At 44.5% G+C, this 12238-nt stretch overlaps 1 protein-coding gene across 2 annotated transcripts; it reads right to left on the bottom strand.

Annotated features, from left to right (window-relative positions):
- Nucleotides 1-2295: 2295 nt before the first annotated feature.
- LOC309407095 (glutathione S-transferase omega-1-like) lies at nt 2296-11230 on the bottom strand (the record flags this gene model as incomplete). 2 transcript variants are annotated; one of them, XM_082002534.1, is made up of 6 exons in its annotated part: nt 2296-2449; nt 4592-4698; nt 6972-7073; nt 9053-9275; nt 10940-11044; nt 11193-11230. In XM_082002534.1, the coding sequence occupies 6 exons, from the start codon at nt 11228-11230 to the stop codon at nt 2296-2298; spliced, it is 729 nt and encodes a 242-aa protein (XP_081858660.1). The 2 variants fall into 2 exon arrangements, with proteins under 2 accessions (XP_081858660.1, XP_081858661.1); XM_082002535.1 differs by lacking the exon at nt 6972-7073.
- Between the last annotated feature and the right edge of the window lie 1008 nt (nt 11231-12238).

Here is a 12238-nt window from a genome sequence, read left to right as displayed (position 1 = left end):
GGATTTAGAACACTTATATTTAATACTAAACTATAAGGCAGAATATTTCATTCCACATTTTTTTTTTTGCTGAAGTAGCATATTTATAATGGTACACTCTACAGCCACTAAATAAAGATGGGGAGAGTGCATCTTTCTCTCCGGACAACACAGTCTCCAGGTTACCATGGCCTGGCCCTAGCCAGTTCAGTTTTTGGATGTCAGTCTCTGCTTTTTAACCCATTATTGGATCTCCCCAATGTCACATCTCCCACTAGCATCCAATAATACACTGGAGCAAACTGCAATATATTCCTAGCATGTTTACAGAAGCCAGTGCAGAGCCTACTATACTAACAGCTCTAACAAGCCCTACAAAAAGCAGAGTAGCTAATAAACCTAAAATGTTCTGCAGTTAATCCTTGGAAGTTTGCCACTGAGATGCCACAAACACCATGTCAGGGATAGTGGCTTCATCAGGCTTAAACCCTGCTTTCATCTAACGAAACAGCCTAGATCCACATTCTGACAACACACCTCACAGCTTTATGCTTCCTCTGGGTTCTCTAGTGACAATCTGTGAAACATGTATAGCATCAGATCTGGACTGGGAAATTTTTTAAAGAACATCAGCATTCTGGAAGGAACGGCAGAATAATTAGTATTTCTCTAAGTAGTGCCAGATGTGTTTAAAAGTCACAAAGATAAGGAGGAAGGGAAACCTGCATAGTTTGAATTAAAGCTAGTAAGAGCATGAACAATGCCCTCCAACACCTGCAAGCTGACAGCAAGTTCTTTTTCCTTATCAAATCTGTCTTTCATATCTGCTTTTCTACCTGAAGTTACAAAAGCACGCACCTCCTCAGAGTTATTGTGCTGGAGTAGAGCATGTTAAAGATAAAAAAGGTCAGTCCAGTTTTCCTCCAGAAAACCCCCAAGACACTCAGTGCCTCAGTTACCAGGAAAACCATGAACCACCACCTTCTGTTATGCTACCTTACCTCATTGCAATGTGAGACTGATAGGAAGACTCTTGTGTATATGTCAACCACATTAGCACCACAGGAACCACAGCCCTGTCCTTGAACATACTGTTTTGCTGTATTTCTTTCTGCGTGCTTTTTTCCTGAAAGTATGGCCAGTTTTGGTTGTTCCTGGTCCATCAGAGAAAGACATACACAGCTGAGCAACATCAAAATGGGTCATAGTTCTTTTAGTCCCCTATGTGGGGCTTAAAGGAAAAAGTCTTTCCTGTGACTGTTTTTGATTCACATAATCTTGTCCCCACTTTGCTATATTAGCATATAGGATAGCTTCAAAAGCTATCCTTCAAAAGATATCAAAAGATATCCAACTGCAAAGCTCTGTTCCAGCACACAAAATGGCAGGATCAGAACATACTCATTCCATCACCAGCAGCAAGACACCACCAGTACATAATGCTCTGACCGAACTCCTCCTACTTCAGTTCTCTGATTTCACCTACACCTTGACATGCATAGCAATGCTGTGAGTTCCAGAGCAGAACAGAAAATAAATGTCCTTCTGCTCAGGTTATGGCTTCTGTTGGCTCTATATTCCTTACTCCAGCCTTTAGGATAACTGAGGTTAGGACCTAGAATAAACACAAACCTACTTCAGAAAGGCAGAGGAGGCTTATAACCACATACTCCCCTAGGAAATCTAACCCCAATTGGAAGTCATTACTACATGGTCCCTGCAAATGTGACTTCAGCAGAGATAAGTGGGTAAGGTTGCAAGTTCAGTGGTTTGGCAGTAGTGTGTCTAAAGAGGACAGTTTGTACTAGATAACTGCATCTTAACTCCAGAGACCACACTATGTGTTTTAGCCATTACAGTGCCGTGCTCTGCTCTGCACAACCAGTCCAGTGACTAATAGCTGTCTGGAAAGAGGAAGAAAAAAACCTGTGTTTAAAGACAACTTTGTCTGCTTTTTATTTATTTTCAAGACACCAGTACTACAATTTTAAACCAAGTAACAGGTTCAGTTCAGGGACTCCCCACCAGCAATGTCTGCAAAGAGGCCAGAGATAACAGAACATGACCTCTGAGGAAAGCCAACATTCTCCTTCATGCAATATATATGGCATTCCATCTCCTGCCTGAAGCCAGCACCTTCTACTCCTGACAGGAAGGAGTGGAGTTCAGAGAAGGTTTCTCAGCCTTTTCAGTACAGATTTATTCCCCATTATGAAATGCAGGCCCAGAAGAGTCCACACCAAATTACACTAGATCCCCACAGCACCCACTGAAAAGAAGCACTGACACTTCAGCAAGCATGTGCCTACTGGCACCTCAAAGCCCATAATCACATGCCTCAGGGCTGTTCTTCAAATAGAGCTGGAGGTAATCTTTGAATGTCTGTGGGTCAGTCATTGTAGCCTTGACAGCAGGGTCCTCCTTCATGGCCTCCATCCAGCGTTGGAGCTTTGGGGTGTGACTCAAAGACCTATGGGGAAGGAAAGAGACTGAGTAACACAAATGGAAAACTGGGAGGGCATCAAGGAAGCAAAACAGCTTGAGAGGTTCTGGTTTACTGCTTGTTTTGCTTTTTCTCTCCCAGTATAATGTTCAGCTCAGAGCAGGTGACAGAAATACATATCAGATCATAGAAGACAAACTAGCATTTGGAAAGTGAAAAAGTTCTTATAGTATACAAACACTCTGCAAAGCTGAGCAAAAATACAAATGAGCACTTACTGTGCAAAATATGAGCATGGGTTTTTTTCCTACATTATCCCCGCTGCAAAAGACACAGCTCTTGTTTATCATCTAAACCAAGCTCAGGGCAGAAGCTTGTCCACCACTGCCTCCCTCTGGAATGCTTTGTTTATAATGATTCTTGAAGCAAATGCTGTGTGCCATGGTAGAGTCCTCCTCCAAAACTCATGAACCTCTTTCTCTTCCTCTCTTTTGCATACCAAGACAATCTGTGCAGTTTGTACTACCCTGCAACCCAGCAGCTCAAAACACAGATACAGTCTATTGAGGAAACTGAGGATTCAGCCCAACAAACTAAATCTGTAAATCCACTCAGACACATTTGAAAAACACACCTGTGTAGCAAATTGAAAGCTTAACAGTGCAAAATGTTACTCTCATTCTTTTCTGTCAGATTGACCCAAGTACTTTGCATTACAATTTGAAACTCCCAAGTTTAGTTGATGCATAACTTCTCCAGGTGGCATCTTTTCTTAACATACAATGGCTCAGATCCTCAATAATTCAAATACCTTCATGACTCTAGACCTATGCTCCCATAGTTTGTAATATTTCCCCTTCCAAACAAGGGCCACACAGGAGGCAAAGTAGGTCAGCAACCCATCAGTAAAGCCCTCATTTGACAGTGCCAGAAGCTTCAATGCTAAGGATTCCCTCCATTTTTCTTTTTCAAAAATGCTTCAGGCACCAGGGTGAGTCTAACTGTTCTACGCTCATCTTCCACTTTTATCACCCACTTCCTCATACAGGCTCTTTAGTCTGTTTTAAGCCAGATATAAAATAGTTTTCCTTTGATACCATTTCCCTATATATTAATGCAATACCATGGTAACTGAAGCTCTTTAAGGATGTTAAGCTGCATCCAGCTCTGGAGCCCTCAGCACAAGACAGACATGGACCTGTTGGAGTGGGTCCAGAGGAGGCCACAAAAATGACCAGAGGGGTGGAACACCTCTCCTATGAAGAAAGGCTCCGAGAGTTGGGGTTGTTCAGCCTGGAGAAGAGAAGGCGCCAGGGAGACTTTATTGCAGCCTTCCAGGACTGAAAGGGGGCTTACAAGAAAGATCGGGACAGACTGTTTAGCAGGGCCTGTTGCACTAGGACAAGAAGTAATGATTTTAACCTAAAAGAGGGCAGATTTAGACTAAATATAAGGAAGAAATTTTTCACAATGGGGGTGGTGAAACCCTGGCACAGGTTGCCCAGAGAGGTGGTAGGTGCCCCATGCGCGGAAACATTCAAGGTCAGATTGGACGGGGCTCTGAGCAACCTGATCTAGATGAAGATGTCCCTGCTCATTGCAGGGGTGTTGGACTAAGTGACCTTTAAAGGTCCCTTCCAACCCAAACTATTCTATGAGTCTATGTCACAGACCAAGATATTTATTTACATATGAACAAATGCTATTACAACAGGGGCAAGATCTATTAGCTACAGCAAGGTAGGATACAGTTTACCCATCTCAAAATAAAATCATCCTCCTTTGTCAACCTAGAATTTCCAAAGAAGAACAGAAGACTGCATTTCAAGTCTGAGATTTTGGACCAAGAAATTTGAACCTAGGCCTCCATACCTCTATCCCCTTCAAATGACTGTTTTCATCTATGATGTTAGGGATGGAGAAAAAGTCCTGTACTTTGACCACTTCTTCCGAATCTGTCAGAATTTGGTAGGAAAACAGACCTGGTAAAAGACAGCTTGTTTACAGAAGATCCCTGAACAGCTCATGTCTCTTGAGAAGATGCTTCGCCCAAACTGTAACACAACACAAACTTTCTTCAGCGACTCCCAAGAGTGCTGCAGAGTGTATGCAAAGGATATTTATGCTGAGGCACTTCAGTACACACTAGAAGCTAGGCAAAGTACTCACTCCTTCAGCTGGAATGGTTCTAGACGTTCAAACCACGGCCAGATCATGTAGTCAACCATGGAGATCGAGTCCCCACCATAAAACACAGTGTTACGCTTGGACAGAATCTGTGAGGGGCAAGAGATGACAGCTGCCCTCAGAAGGAAAATTACCACAGCAGGGCATGACAGTAACAAAACATTCCCACCTCACAGTGGAATGTAAGCATACTGAAAGGATCAGACAGCAAATAATGAAACTATAGTACATTTTTCCTGTGCATGCAATATCTGGGGTGTCAGAGCTAGTCAGTAAAGCAGCTGTAGTACCAAGCTTAACTATTTCATACACTGTCACTCCAGCTCTTCTCCTGTGGTTCAAAAACTGTCACAAAATATTAATCACTTGCAAGCTGCAGCTTGTGCACAACCAAAAAGAAAATTAACTCTCAGAATCTGTCAGTTTGTGATTTCTTATTTACCAAAAAGCATTAATGGCACTGACTAATCAAACATACTAATGCACATGCATTTCTTGAGCAATAAGTTTAATAAATTTATAATAAATATGATATAATATGTAATATATAATACAATTTATAACAATATAATATATAATAATATACAATAATAAATACATTTAACAACCAGGTAAACTACAACACCACTTTAGCAGGGACTCTTTTCCCATGGCACTTGAGGCCAAATGGTGTCAGGAAAGCATTTCCAAAACTACATCCAGAACTGGATTTGATTACAGGTGCAAAGGGAACAGGCAGGAAATATAACATACACATACACCAGAAAGAGATCGCCACAGCTCAGCACGGAAAGCAAGGATGCAAAGAATACAGCAAGTTCTCCTGTTACATTTATGTTTCTGATACATTTCAAGTGCCACAGTCATCCAAGTTTAACATGCTTTACAGAACATCCAGAGCTCAGCCTCTTCTTTCATAAGACTAGTCACCCTGATTTTAGGCACTTTGGCATTTTAAACATGGAACTCGAAGAACTTACAAATCTTCATCTTCAAAAAAAACACACAACAAATTTGGACAACACTCCTATGGTATTAACTCCCTGTCCCCTAACCCCCATGCCCTAGCAGAAATTTTAAAGCAGTCCTTCAGGAAGCATCAAGCTGTTTGAATTACCAGGTGTCTGGCCGAATATAACCTGGCAGTTGCACAGTCCCAGACACGGGAACACAGCTCCCTCTGTCGGGTAGCAGCAAACTAAATGGAGCAGCGTTTCACACCACTTCCCTCCTTGAGTATCTCTTGCAATAGGCTGAGTGAGGTTTGCATGGCTCTGTTCCTTCCTCCCATCCTCAGCTGACCTTCAGCTGCTGCTGCAAAATCCTTCAGGGTATAGTAAAACAGAAACACTGAAGGAGCAGCAAGTATTTCACCGCATTAATAAAGCAGGAAGAAGGTTAATTCTTCCTTAATGTTTAATACATCTATATTTCAGGGAAGTGAAACACACATAGCTTCCCCTAAGAACTCATTTGTCATCTGCACTACTCCAGCATCAGCCTGGTCAGACAGACTACTCTGAAAACAATTTCTCTTTGGCAAGTCAAGGGGGTGAGGAAGCAGAATGCACAGGACTGTTAGGAGAATTAGGAAGATACTAGAAAACTATTGGCAGCTTTGCACCAGAAGAGAAACACAATGGAGGAATGCTTCTTGATTGAGCCAGACTAGCAGTAGTCGTGTCTGCTAAAACACAAAAAGGAATTGATTCATGATAATGGCACGTCTGATGGCTGTTCAGATTAGCCAAGAACCACTGCTGACACTAAATCAGTATTGTGAAGTTGCTAATACAGCAAAGCCACCTGACACTTCCTGGAGCTCTGCTGAAGTTGCATTACACCACTGTAGCAGAACATGGCCCAGCACTGGATTTCTGCAATGGACAGATTACATTCTGCTCCCCTCTCTGCACCCCTCCTCCCCCCACAAGTTAAAAATCTTTTTTGTTCAAGAGCTTATTTCATCACCTGCATGTCTGCACTGATTTCAGCAGAGCTACACAGATGCTTTTCGGCAGCTCAGACTCCTGAGTCCTGGCTCTTAGAACATGCTGCAAGGCCTCCTTACATTTAAAGCACAACAACGATCTCTAAGACAACAGCAGTCAGCTAGAATCCAAAAATCTCCATAAGTCCACACAGCCTTCATCATACAGATGAAGTTTAGTTTAGCTACTAGGAATCTACTCTAATGGCACTGTTGTGCATCCTAGGCTGGGGGGAGTAGACTGAAAGATCGCTCATTGCTATAACTACCAACGGAACAAGAAGAGATATAGCTCCAAAGGCCAAAGCATGAAACAAAAAAGGGATCATGCAATGACTGGCAACCCACTCATTTATCATTGAATACTCTTACCTCTTCAAGTTTGCCAAACTTTTCAGCAATCTCTGCTTTCAGTGCCAAGGTGTCCTGTTCATCTTTGACTGCCATAAAATACTTGAAAACTATGGGTGTTATCTATACAAAGGAAAGGACAAAGGTTTTAATGTTCCTATTACAATAATACAAGTCACTCAGAGCTTAAGATGTTAAGATACTAGATGCAAGTTAAATCTTAAATCTTTAAAGAGTTAAATAAAGTTCATTAATAAAAATATTTTCTACTTCAGAAAAGGTAAAGCAAAGGCTTACAAGAAGAATGAATGCAAATACTAATGATTTTTAGTCTTGCAATAAGATAAGAACCATGAAAAGAAGGGCATGTTTCCCATTTGCACAAGTGGCAACGCAGTGACAAGTACAGAGTGGTACTCTTTGCCTAGTTACACATTTCTGAAATCCAAATGCACTTCAATTATTAACATTTAAGATACTTTAAGAAAGAAATATGCAGCCTTCTACAAACCTGTGCATTTTCTAATTTGGTAATTGCTAGAGAAATTAGCATGTAGTACCAGAAAGTTGCCCAGTGGCCAAGCTTAACTAATTTACATTCTAAAAAGCTCACAGACAAACATTTTTCTAAGATCTCATCATTCATACAACCAACATTCAGTGCACATTTCATTTCTTATAACATGCTTCCCCATAACCCTCTTCCCATCATGCCTATTCAGAGGGCTTGATGTAATTGGAGCAGCCCTGCCAAGAGGGACTTGGGGGTACTGGTGGATGAAAAGCTGGACATGAGCCGGCAATGTGCGCTCGCAGCCCGGAGGGCCAACCATATCCTGGGATGCATCAGAAGAAGTGTGGCCAGCAGGTCGAGGGAGGGGATTCTTCCCCTCTCCTCTGCTCTGGTGAGACAATGCCTGCAGTACTACATCCAGCTCTGGAGCCCTCAGCACAAGACAGACATGGACCTGTTGGAGTGGGTCCAGAGGAGGTCACAAAAATGACCAGAGGGGTGGAACACCTCTCCTATGAAGAAAGGCTCCGAGAGTTGGGGTTGTTCAGCCTGGAGAAGAGAAGGCGCCAGGGAGACTTTATTGCAGCCTTCCAGGACTGAAAGGGGGCTTACAAGAAAGATCGGGACAGACTGTTTAGCAGGGCGTGTTGCACTAGGACAAGAAGTAATGATTTTAACCTAAAAGAGGGCAGATTTAGACTAAATATAAGGAAGAAATTTTTCACAATGGGGGTGGTGAAACCCTGGCACAGGTTGCCCAGAGAGGTGGTAGGTGCCCCATGCGCGGAAACATTCAAGGTCAGATTGGACGGGGCTCTGAGCAACCTGATCTAGATGAAGATGTCCCTGCTCATTGCAGGGGTGTTGGACTAAGTGACCTTTAAAGGTCCCTTCCAACCCAAACTATTCTATGATTCTATAAGTATCTCCTCCCTTCTTTGTCCACATCTCTTTGCAGCTTCCATGGCTTCCTCTCCTCTGCTGCCTCATATCCAAGCTGACTTCATTCACCTCCTAGACCCTTCAAAGCACTTGCTTGTATTATCTATGTTTAGGGTACAGAGAGGTTACTTCCAGTCAGCCACAGTGTCCACCTCCAACCCCTGCTGAGACCCAAAACCAGTCTCCTTACACATGTCCCATGTCTACAGCCACCTGCCATCTCTTGTACATGATTGTAAGCTCTCTGTCAGGCACTCTTCACATTCTGCATTCCTGCAGTACTTTGTACAGAAAGGCTTCGATCAAAATTGTCACTGCCTAGGTCTCAAGCATTCAGCTAATTTGGTCTGTTAACTTTTCCTCTATTGCAGGATGCTCAAAATACTGCCTCACTCATATATATTGTCACTAGTTGGCTGTCTTCCTGAATCCATCCCCATACATAAATGCTGGGAGCAACTCAGTTGCACAGCGGTTTGTACACGCCCACAGCAAGAGACCCCAAATAACCCCTTTGGTTATTTAAATGCTTCTTCCAGGCACAAGACCTCTCTCTTAAGGGACAAAAGCAGCATTGGCAACAGAGCTGCAGGTTTTAGCGCTATAATAAAGTAAGAAACACAATCCCACCCAGATCACACAGTACCTTTGAGAAGTGTTCCAAGAGCATCTTCTGAAAGGCTCGCTCATATGGGTCTGAAGGCATCAACTTCTTCCCTGGAAATGCTTCATCCAAATATTCGCAAGCAATTGGCGACTCATAGATCAGCTGGCCCTTGCTGGTCTCCAGAACAGGAACCAGCCCAAAGGGGTTCTTCTCAAAGAACCAGTCAGGTTTGTTCTTCAGATTGATGTTGATTACTTCATGGCTGAAAGAGCAAAAGAAACAAGACCTAAACAGGCTCAGTTCTGCTACAGTCCACTCCATACTATGGTGAAATGCAGTCATTACACCTCAACAACTACAGTACTTGAGAGGCTAAATCCTCATTCCCCTGCTCTCATTAGTCTTCTCTGAAGCTGTTTGCAGAACTAACCATTTGACACATAGAAATACTGCCAGGGAGCACTTCCCTTTGCTGGCGAAAATCGGCTCTGACTTACAGTGAGTTGTTTGTTAAACTACTAAAAGACACATGACCAGTCTGCAAGCACACAGAGGCAGCCCTTATAGTCATGCTAAAAACAAAGGTCAAGCTCAGAATGCAGCACACATCACATGCAGGTTCAGGGACAATCTACAAAAGAAGCACTTGATTGCAAATAAACTACACTGCAATTAAGAAATGCAGTTGAACTTTAATCTGACCTTACACCAAAGAAGAAATCAGGAGAGCATCCTACCTACTTATCTTACGGCCTCACATAGACCAGGTGCGTAGGGTAAAGGCAAAATAGATATTGATTTAAAAAAGACACATGGGAAATATGCCTATGCTATATTATCAAAGCATGTTATATGCTATGTTATATGTGTGACCCCAGAAAATTCCTAGTAAGCCCAAAGGTCTGCTAAACAAAGCTGAACATTCAAAACAACTGAAAGGTTACCAGAAGGCACCTACCACATTTAGGTAGCAATAAAACTGCTCCAAAATAGCTATACTAAAACAAACCTCCCAGCTCCAAAAATCAGTCCAAAGACCCTAAATAAAAACAACATTAAACTGACCTGGAAGTTTTAATGCACCTACTCTGTGGAAAAAAAGACCCAAGAAAAAAACAAAACCAAAAAGACCAACAAAAAACCCAACTCTCATCTTGTTGTCAGAAGAACTGAGTGGTAAGCATTCACCATGCTAACATGGACTCCCAGCCCAACCATTGGCAGGCATGGGACTCAGTGGGAACCAGCAGGTGGAAAACCCTGTTCCTTTGAAGCTGTAAACTGCGGGAAGCATTAGTCTCCATTTAAAAAACACTGAAATGACATGGCTATCTTGAAAAAAGAAACAAACACAAGTACTGAATTTCATTAGCTTACTACAGCACAGGAATGAGAAGACATTATAGCAGCACAGTATATTTCCTCTTTTAAAAAGGCCACTCACTCTTGTGTTTTGCTAAGCGGTAATGTAACAGACACAGTTAATATTCATATTTCCCAGAATTTTCATGGCAGCTTGCATCAAAACCAAACAACATATGTTAAGGCTCTACTCACGTTTACCCAGGAGAAGCTCAAATGCTATTATTGCAAACATTCAGGACGACAGGTGAGATGGGCCTTTACATAATTCTTTTCATACACAGCCTATTTGTTTCCCACATCAGGAAGACACCACTCCCCAAAAACATCTTAAGAAGTCCAAGCTCTACAGCAAAATCACCCACAGAAGCCCATTTCCATTCAGTTCCTTTGGGGATGTTTAATAAGGACCCATTTAGGATGCCCAGATAAGAAGCGAAGCTTGAACCGCCCCCTGCGAGCCCCGATGGGCGGCCACGGGGGCGCGGGGCCGACAGACAGCGGAACCGGGCGGCGGCGGGGAGCGGCACACCGCGCCACACCGGCCCGCCGGCGAGGCCTCACCTGATGCCCTTGGCGCGGAGGACGAGGCGCGTCCTCTGGGCGAAGGGGCAGAACCGCATGCTGTAGAGCCGGATCACCCCCTCGGGCACAGGCCCCGGGGCCGCGCTGCCTGAGGAGAGAGATGAGAACCGTCCCGACCGTTACAGCCGTTACTCGCTTCACACACGGCCGCACGCCCCCCTCCACAGGCCGCCCCGCCGCTGCCGAGGCGATACGGCAGCCTGCCCGCTTCCCTGCCAGCCGGGGCCGCCACTTACCCTTGCCCAGACTGCGAGAGTGATCGCCCGCCATCGTGCCGTACTGTGTCGTGCTATGCCGTGCCTCACCGCGCCGCCGCCGGCCCCGCCCGCGGTGGGCGGCTGTGAGGAGGGCGGGAACCACCGCCCCTCAGTGGGCGGTGAGCTGGGTGTCAGGGCCCGCCTGCCGCCGCGGGGGCCGCCGGCGCCCTGCCTCAGGCGGCTGGCACCCACGGAGCGGGAAAAGCTTGGGTTTGGGTGGGAGGAGCGTCGCGCACCCCGGTGGTCTCTCCTTGAACTGACCGCCCCTCCCCCCCGGGAACGCTGACGCACTCACTGCGACCAGCACGATTAAACTACTCTTAACGCTGTCTTTATAACCACAGCATAACCTACCCCAGCTGGCACTCGCATTTAAATGTGAAACTTACGGCAAAACTCCACCCCATACACCCGTATTTTTTCTCCAAGTGGTGCCTCCAGCAGCTGGTGAGGCAGCAGGCCTCCCTCACTGCCTCCTCCCTAGACAGGGCCTTCTCCAGCTACAGCAGCATCCTGTCACCTATTACCCTTCAAAATCTGATCCAACCCCACCTGGAGAATAACAAGGAGGGCTTCTCTCTCCTGCAGCTATTCTGCTTCACGATGAAAACCCAAGAGGAGACAACAGGTAACCTAACAGATAAGGAAATGCAGCAAATGTTAGATTTGATTTGATTATTACCTTGCAATCATAGAAGGATTCATGCTTGCTTCTGCAAACATGACCTGTGGGAGCATCAGTATGTGCATAGGGCAAAAGAGAAAACCAAAGCATGGACTGAAGTCCTCCCCATCCCTCTGGGGGATGCTCTCTCTGCAGTTAAGGTGAGGGCACCAAGGCCTTCCTTGTACCAGCTTTTCCTGGGGTATAATAGTAGAAATGGAAGAGCTTTCCTCTTAATGCATTTCACAGTGTCCAAGTTGATCTATGGTCCCAGAAGTAAAATGTTTCTGTTCCTTGGGCTCCACACACTTCCACCCAACCTTCGGGTCAGAGCTGTACATTATTAAGAAATGGCAC

This window comes from Phaethon aethereus (assembly GCF_964289735.1).
Source record: "Phaethon aethereus genome assembly, chromosome: 7".
Classification (NCBI taxonomy): Eukaryota; Metazoa; Chordata; class Aves; order Phaethontiformes; family Phaethontidae; genus Phaethon; species Phaethon aethereus.
Note: the sequence above shows the minus strand (reverse complement) of the source record. Positions and strands in the feature narration are given on the sequence as shown.